The following is a 22,301-nucleotide window of genomic DNA, read 5'->3' as shown; positions in this document are numbered from 1 at the left end:
CGGGAACAAACCTTTGAATATCCCAACTGGTGAACAATTGTGACAGCACTACCAACAGAGATGTCAAGTTGAGCACTGAGTTGTTTGATGGTGATCCGTCGATCATCTCGAACGAGTGTGTTCGCACGCTCCGCCATTGCAGGAGTCACAGCTGTGCACGGCCGGCCCGCACGCGGGAGATCAGACAGTCTTGCTTGACCTTGCGGCGATGATGACACACGCTTTGCCCAACGACTCACCGTGCTTTTGTCCACTGCCAGATCACCGTAGACATTCTGCAAGCGCCTATGAATATCTGAGATGCCCTGGTTTTCCGCCAAAAGAAACTCGATCACTGCCCATTGTTTGCAACGCACATCCGTTACAGACGCCATTTTAACAGCTCCGTACAGCGCTGCCACCTGTCGGAAGTCAATGAAACTATACGAGACAAAGCGGGAATGTTTGAAAATATTCCACAAGAAATTTCCGGTTTTTTCAACCAAAATTGGCCGAGAAAAAAAATGTGTTGCATTACTTATTGAACTGCCCTCGTAGATGGGAATTGTCATCACAACACATCCTTTGTTCCTGTAAACTCAGATAGCCCCTGCCCCACACTAACCTCCATTCCTGCACCATGAACATTTCACTCATCCTGCACTCACACCCTCCTCCTCTCCAGTCTCTCCCTCTCCTTTTGTTCTACCCCCCCCCTCCCCCCCCCACCATTTCCAGTCCACTGCCACAACCCCACCTGCCTGTGGCCAGAATATGCCCACCAGTACCACATTTCTGATCTGTGTGCCTTGAGCCCGCTTTCCTACTCCCCATGACATTTTCCCCTCACCCACTCCACCGAACAGAATCCCTCAACTCAATCAGGCTGCAGTGCTGGGCCAATGTAATCCCCTGGGACAATATAGCCGTACAGCTGTATTTATGTATATTCTATTATCTCTGAAGGAGGATTCGTCCAAAAGCCAACAACATCAAAAATCTTGTTTACGTGATTACTGGGGATACCTCAACAATACTTCTTCTGTTATTTACATTTCATGTTGTTAACTGCTTCACATTAGTCAGGTAAGCATCATTTCCAACAAAACAAGCAAGTCTAACACTTTATATCACACAGCTTCAATAAACATTATATAAAAAAAAAAAGAACTAGCACAGTTTGTTAAACATTTAAATCTTATTGGCCTTCCTCAAGTTACACCAAACAATTAAACAATGTAAAAGAAATAACACTATATGTAATAATGAAGACTATTTTGGGCTAAGAGCTGGCTACTCTGAGTTCACAATCATTTACTTCAAATTTTGCAGTAGTTACTCAACAGATGACTTTTCCTATGATAGCGAAAGTGAATATTAAAAATGAGAAAAAGATCAATGTTCTGGATTTATAAAATTAATAATTTACTATCAAAAATTCAGATTATATATACAAGATTCAGCACATGGATTAGATATTTTACGATTTGATTGTTTGCTTTGCGGCGTGGGCTTTAGCTAATTTTTGGGCAACAAATGCCTTTGCATCAAAACTTTCTGCAATTTTTATTTTCTTTATCAGGCCCGCTTGAAATTTCTTCTCCTTTCTTAGCTCTCTTCGCTGGCGAACTTTTGCCCATTCAAATTTCATTCTTTTACGCAGTTTTCGCAATTTATGTTTCTTCATTTTTCGCCTCCTGATCACTATGAGCCGTGCAGCAATTTTCTCAGTTACATTTCCTACAGTAGGCACACTGATATCCTTCACTGGAATTTCATGTAAATAGTCAATAACACTGCAGGCTGGAAGTTCAAACATATTTGATGAAGTGACATTAGGTGCATCGAGCACAGGTGGAACTGGCCTCCTTTGTGTTACATTAGGTGAAAACTGGAGAAAAGATGTTGTTACTCTGTCATTCAACTGAAATATTTTGTAATTACTTGTTACTTTAGTGCCAGTAAAACAAATTTCTTTGAAATTTGGATTGGTAATTCCTTTTGGCATGACTGCAGTCCCAGAAATATAACTGTGGGGTGAACAGGCCAATGCTCTCTGGGAGTAGCATCCTGTAACAAAAATATGAGAAAATTGTAAAGCAAACTACGGAGGAAAGAATAAAATATTTATAATGTAAAGAAAAGAGAGACTGCCACCAGCCATGAATATGACATGATAAGTTACAGGAAAGCACAACTGAAAGACACTAACACATTAGCTTTTGGCCACAGCCTTTGCCAGAAAAAGAAACACATGCACCTTCATTCACACAAGCAAGCACAACAAACACACACACGACTGCCATCCCCAGCAGCTCATATCAAAATGCAACTCTCAGGCAGAGTGGAAGCAGCAATCTGGAGGGAGCAGGGAAGGGGATGGGATAGCAGTAGGGGTGGTGGAGAGAACAGCATTGTCCAGCAGTGTGTGCAGGGACTGGACTACCAACAGGTAGATGGTCAGGAGGCTGTGGGACTGGGAGGTGGGGGAGGGGGGCACACAGAAAGCAAAAAAGGAGAAGAGCAGGGAAACGTGGGCAATGAATTGGCACAGGACAGTACACAAAGAGAATGGGAGGTGAGAATAGGGAAAAGGGGTGTGGGAAATGTTGGGAGAGGCTGTGGGGAAAGTGTGTTACTGTAGCTTGGGGGCAGGATAATTTTGGGATTGGACAATGTGTTGTAAGGATACATCCCTTCTCCATAGTTCAGAAAAGCTGGTGATGGAGGGGAGAATCCAGATGACTCAGGCAGTGAAGCAGCCATTGAAATCAAGCATGTTATGTTCAGCTGCATGTTGTGCCACAGGGTGGTCCACTTTGCCCTCGGCCAAAGTTTGGCTGTGGCCATCCATCCTGATGGACAGCTGGTCGGCAGCCATACCACCAGGAAAAGCTGTGAAATGATTGCACCAGAGCTGACATATGACATGGCTGCTTTCATAGGTGGCCCAGTCTCTGATGGAATAGGATAAGGCTGTGACAGTACTGGAATAGGAAGTGCTTGGTGGGTGGGCTGGGCAGGTCTTGCAATTGGGTCTTCCACAGGGATGTGATCCTTCTGACGAGGGAAGGGAATAGGAAATGTAATAGGGATGGACTAGGATGTTGTGACCTTTGCAGCAAAGAAGTGTTTAATAAGGATACTGTCTGGTGGGGTCGACCGAAGCGTCCGATCCAACCCGTCGGCTTTGACCCGTGACGTAAGGCTGTTGTGGTGTGTGATGTCACAACGGCGCGGAATTTAGTTTGTGAAAGTGGCGTGTTTTGAGGTGCCATTTTGATGCGATCGGTGGTGCTCTCTGGTGGTGTATTAGGTGATGTTTTTGGTTTAGTTTGAGAGTGTGGCGTCGTGTGTGAATTTTGGTAAATTGCTTTTTTTATGTCTTTGGTAGGTATAGATATGACTGACAGGGTCAACAGTTTTCGGTTTCGGCTATGATGGGGGACAGTGCATTGTCTCTAATAAAATTTCTTCAACTATTCGGATTTTTGGATGAAGTCGTGAAGTGTTCAGTATGTCGTGAAGAAATGAGGCTCACTTAAAGTTCCGGTGTCTCGGACCAGGGACGGCTGTATGTGGAGATGTCGTAAGGATAACAGGTCAAGGGAAGTGTTCGATCCCAATGTGTGGCTGTGAATGTTTGTATTGGTATCGGGAGATGTTTTTGAGCTATATAGGTCAAGGGAAGTGTTAGGTCCTAATTTATGGGATTGGGAGCTGCTGTTGAGCTATATAGGTCAAGGGAAGTGTCCGATTCCAGATGATATTGTGTTTAGTGGTATTTGGAGAGTTTTGTGATGTCGATTTTTTTCGTCGTTTTGCGTGGTTTTGTATGGGGGTGGGTGTTTAAATTTGTTTATATTTAGTTTGTCCCCACCCAAAAATGCCCTATTTCCTGCGCTTGTCCCGTTAGTGTCATTAGGCTTTTTGTGGAATGTGTGTGTGTGTGTTTGTTTTTCGTTCTCATAATGTGTGTGTAACGACTTTATATGCGCCATATTGGAATCATGGTTTATGGTCGTTTCCGTCATTTGTGACGTCATGGGTCAAAGCAGACGGGTGGGATCAGACGCTTTCGTATTTCCGTTTGGTGTCCCGGCTGGAATCATTTGTAGCCAGCTCTTTAAGAACTGGATGTACTGGCAACAACCTCACACAACACTCTCCCCCTTACGAAGTTTTTTTGTCAAAATTTAAGTCTAAATAAAATACACAAGAAGCAGAGAGGAATGCAGCATTCAGCCATAATAATCTTTGTCCACCTACCACCCTTGTGATGTAAAGATTTTAATAGATAATAAAATTAACTTCAAATACAGACTGAAATCATATCTGCTTTACAACTTCTCCTAATCTAAAGAATAACTTCTGAATGGAGACTAATATAGTATGTGTGTGTGTTTTTTGCATATCTAGATTTGTGGGGCATTAGAATGTGACAGTGGCCCAATGTTGGACTGCATGGGCACACAGGGGCTGGCTTCCTCGTTGTCAAGGTTCTGGTCAACCATATCTGACCTCCACAAGAGAGGACTGCCATAGTGTGCACTGAGCACCAGTAATCTGATAAGAAGTAATGTACTCCCTGCAACATTGTGTGTCATCTTGCACAACTGGTCAGAGACCAGCAGCAGCTGGACTAGGGAATTCCATCCTATGTGTAGGCTGCAACCAACACTTCAAGACAAACAGCTATATTTGGAGTGGTGCCATGATAAGCCAGTATAGTCTTCTAACGAATTGTGTCACACAGCATTTAAGTGATGAACTGCAGTTCTGCATTACCCTTGATAACCATTATCAAGCGGGACAGGAACTGGCCCCAATTTAATAAATACAAGTGTAATATGCTGCGAATGCATAGAAAGACAGATCCCTTATCATTTAGCTACAAAATAGCAGGTCAGCAACTGGAAGCAGTTAATTCCATAAATTATCTGGGAGTAAGCATTAAGAGTGATTTAAAACGGAATGATCATATAAAGTTGATTGTCGGTAAAGCAGATGCCAGATTGAGATTCACTGGAAGAATCCTAAGGAAATGCAATCCGAAAACAAAGGAAGTAGGTTGCAGTACGTTTGTTTGCCCACTGCTCAGCAGTGTGGGATCCGTACCAGATAGGATTGATAGAAGAGATAGAGAAGATCCAACAGAGAGCAGCACGCTTCGTTACAGGAGCATTTAGTAATCGCGAAAGCATTACGGAGATGACAGATAAACTCCAGTGGAAGACTCTGCAGGAGAGATGCTCAGTAGCTCGGTACGGGCTTTCGTTAAAATTTCGAGAACATACCTTCACTGAAGAGTCAAGCAGTATATTGCTCCCTCCTACATATATCTCGCGAAGAGACCATGAGGATAAAATCAGAGAGATTAGAGCCCACACAGAAGCATACCGACAATCCGTCTTTCCACGAACAATATGAGACTGGAATAGAAGGGAGAACCGATAGAGGTACTCAAGGTACCCTCCGCCACACACCATCAGGTGGATTGCGGAGTATGGATGTAGATGTAATCCTCATGCCACAGAGAGGATGAGTGAAATAATTGTTAGTGTCAGTGGTGTTCACAAAGTAAAACTTGTTAAAACTGAACAAGGCCCCAGGGCCTGACAGGATCCCTATATCAGATTCTATAGTGAATATGAGGTTGAGTTAGCTACTCTTCTAACTAGGCCTATAATCTATCTTAGACACCTTGACCAAAGGCCATGCCCAGTTCCCAGAAAAAAATCACAAGTCCCATCCGTTTACAAGAAATGTACAAGAAGTGATCCACAAAACTGCTGTCAAATATCCCTGACATCAACCTGAAAGAAGCTGCATAAATATTCAGACACACCTTGATAATATTTCAAAGTGATACAAAGATTTCCAAAAGAAACATAAAATTGTGCGCTTCACAAAACGAAAAAACGTGGTATCCTATAACATCGAGTCACAGTTGGAATCGGTCATCTCAGGCAAGTATCTGGGAGTGAATAATCCGTATCTAGTAACTTGACCGGAATCAGTATATAATGCAATTAACACATATATAAAAGAAACATGCATTAGAGGCTATTACTGTTTTGGTGCGGTAAACGGCGAGACCATCAGCGTCCTTAGATACAGATGCCATGCACCTCACGGTGGTTTGCAGAGTATGGAAGTACATATATATGTCCTCATTGATAAACATGATACTGTTCTAGCTTACAGTGACAGAACAGTTCTACGCATAAAAAGTTCGACAATTTGAGTGTCACTGCTGTCACGTTCTAATGAAAATTACTAAACTTACGGGAAATGAGGGGGCATGACGGCGAATATTAACTTCAACAAGAACGTAACAAATTAAAGCAAACGACCATTTGTGCCTCAAACTGCTTAGATACAGGCAATAAATGTCATTTCAGTCGTGATCCTGGAATGAAATAGACTGGGTTTTTAATGATGTTGTATTTTACTTGTGTCTTTCATGTGTATGTGGATTACGATTTACTTCTTAGTCTGTGTGTCAACGTAATGTTGACCCTAGTTTAAACGTCCTAGAACATCATCATCAAGCAAAGTAATTATCAGGGTACCACAATATTACTTACTTGAAAGCTGACGAAAACAATCGAGCAGTTTTAGTTGATTCATAACAATGATCAACGCATCACCGCACTCACCAAACGTAAACACAACACATCTGTATTCAAAGACCATACGCGGCGAAGAAAAGACCCCAGGTTACTAGATAAATAAGCTGGCGGAATAAGTTGTTTAGGGTTGACGTCATGGCTTAGTTTCAATACAGAAATTTGGAATTTGACAACCTTAAATAATGACACAATGCATACAAAAAAATTCAACAGCATTATATTATTTTCAAGACCTTCTGTTGAAAACCGCTACCACGCACCGTAGCATATCTTTCAATGAGTTTCCTAGCAGACGCTGTTTGAAACTATGGGGGAAAGTGGTTATGGTACAAAGTTAATTAGTACATTAATATTGTGTTTGACAGTTGTGTTGGCGTCATCAAAAAACGATGTGTTTAATGAAGAGCTGCTATTAAAACCATTACCTGATGATCATGTGTATGCATATTTCCAATTTACTACCGTATGGGATGTTGAACCGGACGCAGAATCTTGTAAGTTTATATTCTGTTTTTATTTACCAGGTTACAGATTGTGTATTAAAAGATTTTTGATGAACAATGGCAGTATGTTCGTTGTAAAGCTCAGAACTGCTGCATCGTCCCTGTATTAGTTCACATTTCAGAGCTACAGATCCCAGGGTAAAAAACTTTCTTTATTATGTAACGAATTGAAGACGCGTTAGGGGAGAAAATATGAGATGAAAAGCCAAAATTTGTGGTTGTGCAGTGAAGAACGCGGGCTGTTTCTAGGTATTATAACAAAGAAGTTAACGCCAGACCAAAGTGAACATAGGAGAGTACTTCATAAATGTGCAATTAATCACCATTGGTTTGTTTCATCATCATCTGGGTTTACATAACTTATGTTCTGGTTCTAGAGAAATTTTCCACTAGTTGTCATACTGCACAGCCCTTAGTGACCACAATAGAAATAGGGTGTTCAGTGATCAGAGGTCAAGACATAACACCACACACACACACACACACACACACACACACCTGTATGATAATCAAACTGAACTCTCATGCCTGAGAAGCAGAATCACATATTTCACCTAAATTCACATAAGCAAACACGACAAAATGTAAAGAAGGGCTGATGAGAACTGACACTGCTGACCTTAAATTGTTACAAATAAATCAGCTATGTCAGCGAAACTTGTTCCATCAAATGTGTATGTACTTTGATATTATATTGCTAAATATGAATAATTTATTTCCTCATTAGAAAGAGCAGGTGTTTTTATACTAGAAAAGATATGTTTGTTTTTGAGACCCTCTGGATAAGGTTTAAAATCAAGCTTTAAAATACTGTTTTTATTATATTTGAAAGATTTTTGTTATTCTTAGGTGATGTAATTTTGTGTATTTGCTAATATTGTTAATTTTGATTTGTATCTATTCTCACCCAGTAAAACTGTTATAAAGAAAGGCTCAAGGTAAGGTGTAGGAAGCTTCTGATTAGACAGACTTCTCCTAGTCTTTTCAACAGTATTTAAAAAAATTGTGGCAACTCAGATCCAGTATTTCATAGCAGAATATAATGTTGTGTAAATCAGTTTGACTTCCAGAAAGACAAGTGCTGGGGATTATGAAAGTGTCAGATTCCACCTGAATGCTATGACCCATGACTCATCAGTATTACGAAAATGTCTATTCTAAGCATCTCTAATATGGCACCTATGACATCACTATACGCACATGGCAACAAACACGAAAATACATATAAATACGACAATAACATCTCCCTCCAAAAATACAATCAAAATAACAGGACAATGCAGGAAATTGGGGGCTTTAGGGTGCGGACAAGCTAAGTATAACAATAAAAAACACACCACAATCCAAAACCTAACCAAAAAAAAAAAAAAAAAAAAAAAAAAAAGGCATTCTGCTACACCACCAAAATCTATAGGAATCTGACACTTCCCTTGACCTATATAGGCCTACCACACCTGAAGATACCAAAACACTAACACCTACAGCTAAAAACTTCAAAAATAGGAATTGGACATTTCCCTTTACCACAGCTGACAAAACCAAAACACCAATACCTAAAACTAAAACTATGAAAATTGGAATCGGTGATTTCCCTTGCCCTTTATAACCAACCACAACTATTGATACCAAAAAACCAACACCTACAACTATGAAAAATAAAACCAAAACCACAACACCTCAGTATAAAAATCAAACATCCCTGCATAAATCAAGACATTCAGTACACCATAAATATACGAAACATCACAACTCGAGAAGAATATACCCAACATAACAATTACTTCTTACCACCGACAAATTCCAGTGCTGGAAACTAGGTCGGACCGCCTCTGAACTCCCCCCCCCCCCTCACCCCTCACACACACACACACACACACACACACACACACACACACACACACCGCCATATGTACCCATCGCTGGTCCAAGAAAACGGAACTCTGATCAACCTCATGTTCTTGCGACAAATACTAAGCTTCACAATCTCATCAATCAGTCCAAATAACTGGAGGAATTTAATAATGGGCAACATGTCCTCCCTGATCTCCAGCCGCAACATAGCACTGTTACATTTCATCGTCATATCGATACCTAACAACAGAAACCACACAATAAATTAGATGTCTTACTGCACCACAAACAACAAACCAGTAACGCCAAACACATAAATGAATAAAAAATAAAATAATTGATAACTCAATGGAATAGCTTCCAAACCTTACGTCCCTAACTACAAACACTGCCAACAATTTCACACATGGTGTGGCATGGTAATTGGAGCTAGATGCATGGGGCATTCAATTCCAGAAATGGTTAGGCAATTCAACATTCAGAGATCCACAGTGTGCTGAGAATACCAGACTTCAGGCATTACCTCTCACCATGGGCAACACAGTGGCAGACAGTATTCACTTAATGACTAAGAGCAGCACCATTTGTGTAGAGTTGCCAGTGCTAACAGACAAGCAACACTGCATGAAATGACCGCAGAAACCAATGTGGGATGATCGACAAACATACCTGTTAGGACAGTGTGGCAAAATTGGGCATTAAAGGGGTATAGCAGCATATGACTGACGCGAGTGCCTTTGCCAGCAGCACATCGTCACCTGCAGTGCCTCTCATGAGCTCGTGATCATATCAATTGGACTCTAGACTACTGGAAAACAGTGGTCTGGTCAGATGAGTCCCAATTTCAGTTGAAAGAGCTGATGGTAGGGTTTGAGTGTGTTGTAGACCTCACGAATGCATGGACCCAGGTTGTCGACAAGGCACTGTGCAGGCTGCTTGTGGCTCCATAATGGTATGGACTATGTTTACATGGAATAGACTGGGTCCTCTAGTCCAACTGAACTCATCTCTGACCAGAAATGGTTATGGTCGGCTACTTGGAGACCATTTGAAGTCATTTATGGACTTCATGTTCCCAAACAATGATAGAATTTTTATGGATGACAGTGAACCATGTCGCCAGGCCACAGTTGGTTTGAAGAACATTGTAGAACAAATAGAGCGAATGATTTGACCACCCAGATCACCCAGCATGAATCCATCGAACATTTATGGGACACAATTGAGAGGTCAGCTTGTGCTCAGAATCCTGCACTGGCAACACTTTCACAATTATGGACAACAATAGAGGCAGCATGGCTCAGTATTTCTGCAGGAGATGTCAAATGACTTGTTGTTTCCGTTCAATGTCTAGTTGCTGCACTACACCAGGCAAAAGGTGGTCTAACACAATATTAGGAGGTATCTCACACTTTTGTCACCTTAGTATACAATTTTTATTCAGAGAATTGTTATAATTTAGTATTTAAAGGGGTTTTTGCTCTTCTGTCTGTCCAATATTTCTTCTTTCTTCTGGATCTTTTTTTTTCTTCATTGGAGATTACACTTCTTTCGGGAAGTCAGCCATAACTGCATGTCAGGGGAGACTTACCGGATGGGGTGAGAAGGAAAGACTGATTGTTGGGGACTGCCAACAACAAGTCTTTCCTTCTCATCCCATCCGGTAAGTCTCCCCTGATCCGCAGTTCTGGGTGACTTCCCCGAAATCGACACCTTCTACTAGACCTCTCCAATCCATTTCCTTCACCCCTCAATCCTTCTGCCTGTTTTTTCTGCCACCAGTTGGTGAGTATATTTTAAATCTGTCCAATTCAGTTATTAACCTAGACCTTAGGCTATACCAATCAGCCCTTCAGCATAGCCAGTTTTCCTCCAGTCACGTATGTTGGCTTTTTCAACTCACAATGAAACTATAACACTAGAATATGAAACAATGTCCCAAGAAATCATGGCATATTCTGAGAAATACACAGAGCATAAAATAAATACGAAAACCAGTAACTAACCTTTTAATCCGTAACAGCAAGATCAGTAATCATTGGTCTTGTGCTCTCCATGCTTAGAACAAAAGTAACCGATTCATATTTCTAGATTCAGCATGTATCACTGGCTAGTGTATACTATTTCCCGATTGGCACTGACCAATGGAAACAAATTTTTTTTAGTGTGTCTTTTGGCCACTCAGTGCCTCCTTTGTGGTGAATAGCGGTTGATATTAAACATTAAAATTATTATGTGTAGGACAGGTGAACTTGGATGTTGATCTTGAGTTACCATTTTGCACAATTAAACAATGGAAAATACAGGCTGGAATATCAACAATATAAGGAAAAGGTTATATTGCTACCCACTGTAAAGATGACACATTGAGTTGCAGACAGGCACAACAAAAAGACAGTTACATACTCAGCTTTTGACCAAAACCTTCTTAAAAAAAAAAGGAAACACACACATTTATTCACACAAACAAGCAGACCTCACACTCACATAACCACCATCTCCAGCAGCTAAGACCAGAATGCGGCTGTCGAATCAAACGAAAACAGCTATCATAGGGTGCATCCCCTCCAAGGGTTCACCACTCTTTGACGAGTCTGTGCTTAGCTACCATGGGGCTCCAACCTTTGCAGCAGCACCTATTCCCTTTCCATGCTGCATGTCTCTCCTCCTCCTATTCTTTTTCCCCTCCTTCGGGGAATGTGTGTGAGATATTTTTAGGAATGTATTCTGAAGTTTTAGTAGCCTGACATTAGAACAGTCCCTCAACTGTTTTTTCTTTCTTTCTTCATTCTCCATATCCTACCCTTTCTCTGCTTCAGCATTTTAGGTTCCTCTTTGTTTCTTCCTGCTCGCTGTGTACTCCTGAAGGATGAAGGTTGGGCCATGCATTTGACTTGTAACTGGTGACCAGGTAACTTGTAATATCTGACCTCCAATCGGAAGGAGCACGCCATCAGAGACACTGCTAGTCATGGGGGATTTTCTTGCAATGAGCCAATCATCATGTCAGTCTATGTCTACTAAACATAAACAGAATGAAGCTAAAGATTCAAAGACTCTCCCAGCTGCACCTCGGTGGACTGGAGGCTTTATTCCTCCCTGGCGACCTTTGACAAATGGCATTTCCACAGTTGTGATGACCCGGTAGAGTACCTCAGGAATGTTATTTTTACCAATGCGGAAGGTTACATACGTCACACTTAGTCTCATGGTGGACTGAAGTGTGCCGTGATGCGATTCATGTGTAGAGACATGGTCTCTACATTTTTAACCATCATCCTACTATGGTGAACTGTATTTGTTATAAACAGTTGTGTGTGCAGTGTTGTTGCATTCTTCGTGATAGCTAAAAAGCTAGTTGGATTTCCTGTACTAGTGTTTTCAACAGTTCCACTCCCTCTTTCATCATGTAGGGCAGCCTTTGTTGGCTCTCTGGGACCTAGGTCTGTTCCCTGATTTTCAGCCTGACCGTAGCAGGTGATATCATTGTGGGCCCTATAGCTATCTCCAACACCTTGGGCCAATATTTTCTGGAGATTTTGAGCTCCATCCACTATCAACCCGCCCTCTTTCCTTGGAAACAAGTGGAGTCAGCTCAGATGATACCCTTCTCCTCTCAGATCGTGAATGCTACAATGCCACTATTACTATGAGGGAATTGGAGCATGCCCTTGCTTCACACCGATCTTCAGCCCCAGGGCCAGACGATGTTGGCTTTCAGATGTTGCAGCACCTTTCTCTTGCAGGCAAGCACTTTCTCCTTCATATATACAATCACATCTGGATAGACGTGTTTTCCAGATGCTGGTCTGAAGCCACTGTCATATTTGTATCTAAGCCTGGTAAGGACTACTGCCCCTTCTCTCACCAGCTGTATTTGCAAGGTCAGGGAACATATGATTCATGGCCAGTTGGCATGAATCTCACAATCTACTAACCACTGCACAATGTGGATTTTGAGCGTGCCGTTCTGCAGTTGACCACCTCGTCACTTTGTCAACCCATGTCTGGAATGTGTCTCTGCAGAAATACCAGACTGTGGCGTGTTTTCTGGTGTGGAGAAAGCCTACGATTCCTGCTGGAGGACTGGTATCTTCCATACTCTATAAACATGGAGCTTCCAGGGCTTTTTAAAAGACTGAGTTTTCAAAGTATGTGTGGGTTCTGCCTTGTCGGACATCTTCATCCAGGAGAATGGGGAGTTTCAAGGCTCCATCCGGAGTGTTGTCCTCTTTGCTATAACCATTAACACTATTATGGCCTGTCTCCCACTGGACATCTCTGCAGAGTCTTCAGTGGTCTCAATCGTCTTTACTCGTGGAGCACTGACAGTGGCTTTCGTGTTTCCACTGACAAAACTGTTTGTATGAATTTCTGGCAGTGCAATGGGTTTCTTCCACCATCTTTACACATTGGGCCTGTTGCTCTCTCGTTTGCTGAAACTCCGAAATTCCTAGGGCTCATGGTTGATAGAAAACACTCTTGGTCCTCCCATGTGTGTTACCTGGCTGCACACTGTATCCAGTCCCTCAGTGTCCTACATGTCCTCAGTGGTACCTCCTGGGGAACAGATCAGACCACCCTCCTCCATTTGTACTGATCCCTTGTCTGTTCGAAACTAGACTAGGAATCATTTTGTTTATCCATCTGCACGTCCGTCCATCTTATGTTGTCTTAACACAGTCCATCATCATGAAATCCATTTGGCCACTAGTGCTCTTTGCACTAGCCTGGTTGAGAGTCTCTATGCAGATGCTGCAAAACTAATTCTGTCATACCGAAGTGATGTTCTCGTCAGCAGGTACACATGCCGTTTGTCTGCCAAGCCTAGCCACCCATCCTATGCCTCCTTTTTCGATGACTCACTTGACCACCAGTATGGGGCACGTCCCCTCTTCTCTGTTACCTCCTGGAGTTTGCTTTCAGCTCCTATTCCAGGAGCTTAATTTCATGCTACCTGCCCGTTCCCGATGGATGTGAACCCTTCACCATGTCGGCTTTGTGCGGCGGCCTGTATTCATCTGGGACTTCATTCACTTCCAAAGGAAACTACTTTGGATTCCATCTATTGCAGCAAGTTTCTCGACCTTTGTACACAATTTAATGTCAGCACCTTCGTGTACACTGATGGCTCCAAGACTGACAGTGGTGTTGGGTGTGCCTTCATCATTGGCGCTGACACTTTACGGTATCAGCTTCCAGTACACTGCCCAGTATTTACAGTGGAGCTCTTCACCCTGTATCAAGCCATGCAGTACATCCAGTGACACAGGCTTATAAATTGTGTCATTTACTTTGACTCTCTCAGTGCCCTTCAGAGCCTGTGTGTGCTGTACATAGTCCATCCATTAGTGCGATGGGTCCAAGAAAGATTCCATTTGCTGGCTGTTGAGGCAGCCACTGTGATGTTCTTGTGGGTTTCTGGTCACGTCAGTCTGATGGGACATGAGGCTGCTGACGTTGCTGCCAAGGCTGCAATCCTCGTACCTCAGTCTGCTAGCTTTTTCATGGCTTCGGATGATGTGCGTGTTGCTGTCTATCTGCAGGTGTTGTTGCTTTGGCATCACCATTGGTCTCCTCTTCATGGTAACAAGCTCTGAGATATTAAACCTCTCTCAGCAGCTTGGCACACCTGATCTTGGCACTCTCTGTGCGAGGTGATCATTTTAGCTAAGTTGCATATTGGGCATTGTCATTTTAGCCTTCGCCATTTGTTAAGTGGTGATCCCCCACCACTTTGTGCTCGTTGCCGGCAACCTTTGACACTTCGCCATTTCCTAACAAAACAATATGGCAAAGGGGATTTAATCTTTGGTTTGGGACCTCCACTGTCCTGCAGCATATTTTCTGGACCTTTATACATGAGGAAGTTCTTGTTCTTAGCTCACTTTCTTTTCATGGACTGGGCTTAATGCATAGTCACTTTTAAGTTCTTGTACTTCTTGATGTCCTAAGGTTATAACAATGGCATTTATGACCTTAGTTGTTTTTGTGCCCTAAAACAAACAAACAAGTAGGGGACTGGGTGTGGGTGGGTGGAGAGAAGAGTGCTATCTGGTGGAGTGTGCGGGGACTAGATGGAGGCACGACAAGACTGCCCCAGGTGGAGTGTTGGGGGAATGTGGGTCAGAGAGTTGGGGATGGGAAAATGGCACGTGAAAAACAGAGGAGCAGGGAAGGGGCAAGACAGGCAGGTGCTTTGGCAGAGGGCAACATACAATGAGGGCGACAGGATGTGAATAGTTCTTCTCAATCTCAACACCTTCTCTCCCATCCACTTCACCTAGTCCTCCTAAAACCAGCATGCTACCTTCCTGGACATTGATCTTCTCCTCTCTGATGGCTCCGTCCACACATTTGTCAACATTAAACTCACCAATGACCAAAAGAACCTGCATTTTGACAGCTGTCATCCCTTCCACAACAAACAATCCCTCCCATACAGCCTGGCCTCGGGAGACAGTATATCTACAGTGACAATAACTCCCTTGCCCAGTAATGCTAATGGTCTCACCAAGGCCCTCACAGACAGGGTACTATCGCGTAGACCTACCCCCAGACCTAGTCTGCAGACAGACTCTCCTCCTACCACCCCGAATAACCAGCTACAAAAGAGTGCCCCCTTCATCGGTCAATACCACTGCAGACTGGAACAACTGAACCACATCCTGCTTGCGGCCATTGTTTACCTATCATCGCGCCCTGAAATGAGGAATGTTCTACCGAAGATCCTTCCCACCCTCCTAAAGTGGTGTCCCGCCACCCACCGAATCTCCACATCATCCTAGCCCATCCCAATGCCACCCCAAATCCTAGTCCTAAGCACTTGTAGAAGATCCAGGTGCAAGACCTGCCCAATCCACTCACTCAGCATTTCCTATTCCAGTCCTGCCACTGCCTTACCCTACCCCATCAGAGGCAGGACCACTTGTGAAAACAGCCATATCATATACCAGCTCTGCTGCAAACATTACACAGTTTTTTATTTTGGTATGACAACCAACCAGCTGTCCACCAGCATTAGTGGCCACTGCCAAACTTTGCCCAAGAGCGAAGTAAACCACCCTGTGGCACAGCATGCAACTGAACATAACATGCTAGATTTCTGCTTCACTAGCCGAGCCATCTTGATTCTCCTCTATGTCACCAGCTTTTCTGAACTGTGCAGATGGGAGTTATCCTTAGAACAGATTCTTCGCTCCCAAGATTATCCCCGCCTCAGCCTACGGTAAACTACTATCCCCTGACCCTCCACCCGATAGTTTATGTCCCTACTATTCTGTCACCTCCTCACTATCCATTGTATGCCACCCTCTGGCAACACACTTGCCCGAATTTCCTCTTCCCTGCTCATCAACTTTTCCATCCTCGGTACCCCCCCCCCTCCCTCTTTCTTCCCCACCGTTGGCAACACAGTGCTTGAGGCAGTCTTTTCATGCTGCCATCTAGACACTGTACATGTGCCACCAGACAGCTCTCTTCTCTCTCCCCACCTGTACCCTGCTGTCCCTTCCCCTCCACCTTAAGATTACTGCTTTTGCTTCTCCGGACAGTTGTGTTCTGTCTTGAGCTGCTGGAGATGGCGGTCGTGTGTGTGTGTGTGTGTGTGTGTGTGTGTGTGTGTGTGTGTGTGTGTGTTTTTCCTGTCCTGAAGAAGGCTTTGTTCAAAAGCTAAGTGTGTAACAGTCTTTCCTTTGTGCCTGTCTGCAACTCAACATGTCATCTTTATGGGGAGTAGCAGTGATTTTTGTCCTTACATTTTGCATAATTGATTATTTTGGCAGTTCAGAGAGCTGAAAGTGTTTTTTGTAATTGCTGATTGTATTTCAACCTGAGAAATTAACGGTGGTGAAACTACACTACTGGCCATTAAAATTGCCACACCAAGAAGAAATGCAGATGATAAATGGGTATTCATTGGACAATATGTTATACTAGAACTGACATGTGATTACATTTTCACGCAATTTGGGTGCATAGATCCTGAGAAATCAGTACCCAGGACAACCACCTCTGGCCATAATAACGGCCTTGATACGCCTGGGCATTGAGTCAAACAGAGCTTGAATGGCATATACAGGTACAGCTGCCCATGCAGCTTCAACACGATACCACAGTTCATCAAGAGTAGTGACTGGTGTATTGTGACGAGCCAGTTGCTCGGCCACCATTGCCCTGGCATTTACAGTTGGTGAGAGATCTGGAGAATGTGCTGGCCAAGGCAGCAGTCGAACATTTTCTGTATCCAGAAAGGCCCGTACAGGACATGCAACATGTGGTCGTGCATTATCATGCAGAAATGTAGGGTTTCACAGGGCTCGAATGAAGGGTAGAGCCACAGGTCATAACACATCTGAAATGTAACGTCCACTGTTCAAAGTGCCATCAATGCGAACAAGAGGTGAGAGAGACGTGTAACCAATGGCACCCCATACCATCACGCTGGGTGATACACCAGTATGGCGATGATGAATACACGCTCCCAATGTTGGTTCACCGCGATGTCGCCAAACACGGATGCGACCATCATGTTGCTGTAAACAGAACCTGGATTCATCCAAAAAAATGACATTTTGCCATTTGTGCACCCAGGTTCGTTGTTGAGTACACCATTGCAGGCACTCCTGTCTGTGGTGCAGCACAAGGGTAACCACAGCCATGGTCTCCGAGCTGATAGTCCTTGCTGCTGCAAACGTTGTCGAACTGTTCGTGCAGGTGGTTGTTGTCTTGCAAACTCAGGGATCGAGGTGTGGCTGCACGATCTGTTACAGCCATGCGGATAAGATGCCTGTCATCTCGACTGCTAGTGATTCGAGGCTGTTGTGATCCAGCACGGTGTTCCGTATTACCCTCCTGAACACACAGAGTCCATATTCTGCTAACAGTCATTGGATCTCGACCAACGCGAGCAGGAATGTCGCGATAACATAAACCGCAATCGCGATAACATAAACCGCAATCGCGATAGGCTACAATTCGACCTTTATCAAAGTTGGCAATGTGATGGTACGCATTTCTCCTGCTTACACGAGGCATCACAACAACGTTTCACCAGGCAACGCCGGTCAACTGCTGTTTGTGTATGAGAAATTGGTTGGAAACTTTCCTCATGTCAGCACATTGTAGGTGTCGCCTCCAGCGCCACCCTTGTGTGTATGCTCTGAAAAGCTAATTATTTGCATATCACAGCATCTTCTTCCTGTCGGTTAAATTTCGCGTCTTTAGCGCATCATCTTTGTGGTGTAGCAATTTTAATGGCCAGTAGTGTACATTCTGGTTATAATCATGAAACAGATTCATCCATTTGCTTCTTTGTGATAGCCTTGCTTCTTACTCAGTTTGAGTTCTTGCAAAAGCATTTATACAATCCATTAGCAAAAACAACAAATTATCTCAATCGATTTTTTTTTTCCAAATTTGCTTTCATGTAATGTGATAATGGTGTATGGTATAGCCTTGAAATTTTAATAGTATGAAGGGTATAAAAAGTTGTGACTATGATCCACATACTTTCATCAAATTACTATTAGTTCCAGTAATATAAGTTTATAACACATATGTCCTAAAGGAGAAATTTTTTTAGTCAAACACAGTCACCTCTTTCCACGTCCACTGGGTGAGATTGTTGCCCAGTTTGATGTACAAGAATTACACGTGAGTCTCACAGGAGGCCTGTGGCGGCACCAACTTTGGGGATATCCTGTGCGTGATGCAGCACCAGGGGCTGAAGTTTGGGCATGGTTTAAGCCGACCAACAAGGAGTAAGTAATGCTGGTCATTGTTTATTAATTATGCTTTGTAAAGCATCTGTAATAGATTAATGTTCAGTAGTAGAGTCAATAGCTATGGCTGATCTCCAAGGAAACCACACTCCTGCTATCTTAGAGTAGCAAAAGAATTGATTTTAACTTTAAATGAAATCAAAGACATAAACCATCTGAATATTTCCTTCTTTGCATTCAGTCAGCTGATGTTAAAAACAGTGAGACATTGGATTAGTATTTGGGAGAATGTTGGGAGAATGTTAATTCAAATCCCCATCTGGCCATCCATACTTGGGTTTTCCATCATTTCTCTAAATCGTTTAAGAATAATGCTTGGGAGGGGGGGGGGGGGGTTTCCTTTCAGAGGGCACTATTGATTTCCTGTCCTTTCCGAATCTGAGCTTGTGCTCAGTCTTTAATGACCTTGCCGTGGACTGGACATTAAACCTATACTTCCTTCCTTCCCTCCTTCACTCACTCACTACCAACCAACCACAGGGACCTTCTTTTGCAGTCTGACGACGAGCTGTGTTCATTTTGTCTGGCGTGTCCATAGGGGTGTGAGGGATAGTCAGGTTGCCACCGGTGCCTTCATCTTGGCCTTCGAGGGTGACCCATTGCCCGAGAAGGTCAAGGTGATGGTCTACAGCTGTGGTGACAAGCCATATATCCCTCCCCCGATGCGGTGCTCTAAGTGCCGAGGTTCGGCCATATGTCATCCCGCTGTATTTCCAGCGTCACATGTTGAGATTGTGGACGTCCTTCGCATCCAAATACTCCATATGTCCTGCCACCCATCTGTGCCCACTGTGGAGGGCATCATTCACCTTGATCACCAGACTGCAGGATTTTACAGCAAGAAAGGAAAATCATGGCATATAAGACCCTGGATCGACTGACCTACACTGAGGCTAAGAGGAAATGTGAGTGCCTCCATCCTGTGGCTATGACCTCCTCTTATGCCACTGCTATGATAACAGTTTTAGCCCCACCAGTTCCACGAATTCCAGTTGGCCCTCCGAGTCAGAAGACTACACTTGCACCCTTGATGGTGGGGGGCACTTCCCTCCCTGTTGCTCCCGCACCACCTACCTCGGGAGACTCCCCCCCCCCCCCCCCCCCCCCCCCCAGCCATCGGGGACACCAGTCCCCACTTCTCAGCCAGAGAAGTGTAAGTCTTCTTCAGCTCCTCTCACCAGGAAGGGGTCCCTTGGGTCACTCCCTTCCCAGGTTTCTGCTAGTGGGAAAGATGACACCCACAAGCAGCTGGTCGTAGGGCTTCACGATTATCCTCAGTCCTGGAGACTGAATCACAAAAGCCCTGCAAGCCAGAGAAACCGAACGAGCAGTGAGAGAAACCCATAAAGAAGACCCCCAAGACCAAAGGGAATTCTGGTGGCTCCCACACCACCGCTATCTACAAGTTCTGCATCTGAGGATGGGGTGGAGATTGTGGGATCACTGAGGACCTAGATCTTGCTGGACCCTCAGACACAATGGATATAGACTGTTCAGGAAATAAGTTGGATGCGGCAGGTGATCCTGAGGCGTAAACTGCCTCATTGAATGTTCCATGCCTTCCCAGCCACATGATCACATTATTCCCCCGTGGAAATGAGGCAGTTTTTTCCACCACCTGGTTGAGCTGCAGCAATTGTTAAGCTTTACACCTGCTTTCTGCGTTGCCCTCCAGGAAATCTGGTTCCCGGCATTGTGGACCCCTGCCCTTCTCGACTACAGGGGTTATTAACAAGAACCGTAGTGAATATAATAGAGAGTCAGGTGGAGTTTGCATCTATTTCCTGAACTTGGTATGTAGTGAGCCTGTGCCCCTTCAAACCCCTCTTGAAGTTGTGGCTGTCAGGATACATATGACGCAGGAAATAACTGTCTGCAACATATATCTTCCTCCAGATATTGCAGTACACCTGAACACATTGACTGCACTGATTGCTCAACCCCCTGAATCTTTCCTACTTTTGGGAGATTTTAACGCTCATAACCCCTTGTGAGGCGGCACCATGGTTACTGGCCAAGGCAGAGATGTCAAATCTTTACTGTCTCAGTTCGGCCTCAACCTCTTAAATACTGGGGCCGTCACACATTTCAGTGTGGCTCATGGTAGTTACTCTGCCATTGATTTATCACTTTGCAGCCCAGGACTTCTCCCATATATCCACTGCAGAGCACATTACAACCTGTGTGGCAGTGACCACTTCCCCACCTTCCTGTCATGCCCCTGGCGTCATGCTCATGGACGCCTACCAAGGAGGGCTTTCAACAAGGCAGACTGGGAAGCCTTCACCTCTGCTGTCACCGTTGAATCTCCCCCGCATGGTGCCATCAATGTTGTGGTTGAGCAGGTAACTACAACAATCATATCTCCAGTGGAAAATGCACTCCCTCGTTCTTTGGAGTGCCCCTAGCAAAAGTCGGTACCTTGGTGGTTGCCAGAAGTTGCTGAGGCAATTAAAGATCATTGGCGAGCTCTACAGCAACATAAGGGGGCACCCTTCGCTAGAGCACCTAATAGCCTTTAAAAGGTTCAGAGTCCGCATTCACCAGCTTATCAAAAGGCGGAAACAGGAGTGTTGGGAGAGGTGTGTCTCGACCATTGGGTGCCATACGTCACCTTCCCAAGTCTGGATGAAGATCAGACGTGTTTTTGGGTACCAGACCCCAACAGGTGTCCGTGGCATTACCATCGATGGCGTGTTTTCTAGCGATGCAAACATGATTGCCGAGCACTTTGCTGAGCACTATGCTCAAGGCTCTGCATTGGAGAATTACCCCCCAGCCTTTCGCATTCATCTGGAGCCAGAATTTTACCTTAATGACGATCCATTCTCTGTAGTGGAGACATATCGATTCTTAGTACTAGTTTTCGATGCCCGATTGACTTGGCTTCCTCACCTTTGACAGCTTAAGCGGAAGTGCTGGCAGCACCTCAATGCCCTCCGCTGCCTGAGCAACACTAACTGGGGTGCAAATCACTCTACACTGCTGCAGCTCTACAGAGCCCTTGTTCAATCCCGCTTTGTCTATGGGAGTGTGGTGTCTGGTTTGTCGGCACCTTCGCCATTGTGTTTACTCAACCCAGCACACCATTGTGGCATTGGACTAGCGACGGGAGCTTTTAGGACAAGTCCAGCGACCAATATCCTGGTGGAGGCTGGAGTCCCTCCATTGAAGGTTAAGCATGCACAACTGCTTGCCAGTTACATTGCACATGTTCGTAGTTCCCCTGCACATCCGAATTACCGTCTCCTTCTCCCACCCACACCGGTTCATCTCCCACATCAGTGGCCCAGGTCAGGGCTTACAATTGCAGTTCATGTCCGATCCCTTCTATCCAAACTGGAGTCCTTGCCTTTACTACCTAATTTTGGGGTCCATTCACGTACATCTCCATGGTGTACAACCAAGCCATGGCTTCGCCTGGACCTATTACATGGCCCTAAGGACTCAGTTAACGCCGCGCTCTCCGCTGCCACTTCTTGTCGATTCTTGACATGTACCGAGGCCATGAAGCAGTTTACATTGACTGCTCGATGGCTGATGGTCACATC

The 22,301-nt window shown here is 44.3% G+C and overlaps 2 protein-coding genes across 2 annotated transcripts in view; one reads left to right on the top strand and one right to left on the bottom strand.

Moving 5' to 3' along the window:
• Positions 1–1,158: 1,158 nt before the first annotated feature.
• On the bottom strand, positions 1,159–6,669 carry LOC124595581. Its single transcript, XM_047134372.1, has 2 exons — positions 6,570–6,669; positions 1,159–2,049 (listed from the first exon to the last, which is right to left on the bottom strand). The coding sequence occupies exons 1-2, from the start codon at positions 6,610–6,612 to the stop codon at positions 1,460–1,462; spliced, it is 633 nt and encodes a 210-aa protein (XP_046990328.1). The 5' UTR covers positions 6,613–6,669; the 3' UTR covers positions 1,159–1,459.
• A 207-nt stretch (positions 6,670–6,876) lies between these two features.
• Positions 6,877–22,301, top strand: part of LOC124594797 (GPI transamidase component PIG-T) — a 96,731-nt gene continuing 81,306 nt past the window's right edge. The window contains exons 1-2 of the mRNA XM_047133217.1: positions 6,877–7,108; positions 18,552–18,729. Of these exons, the coding sequence (XP_046989173.1) occupies positions 6,922–7,108; positions 18,552–18,729 (365 nt within the window). The 5' untranslated portion in view covers positions 6,877–6,921. The remainder of the gene's footprint in view (positions 7,109–18,551; positions 18,730–22,301) is intronic.

Source organism: Schistocerca americana, chromosome 2 (genome assembly GCF_021461395.2).
Source record: "Schistocerca americana isolate TAMUIC-IGC-003095 chromosome 2, iqSchAmer2.1, whole genome shotgun sequence".
Lineage (NCBI taxonomy): Eukaryota > Metazoa > Arthropoda > Insecta > Orthoptera > Acrididae > Schistocerca > Schistocerca americana.
The sequence above is the reverse complement of the archived record's forward strand: the minus strand, read 5'-3'. Positions and strand labels throughout refer to the sequence as shown.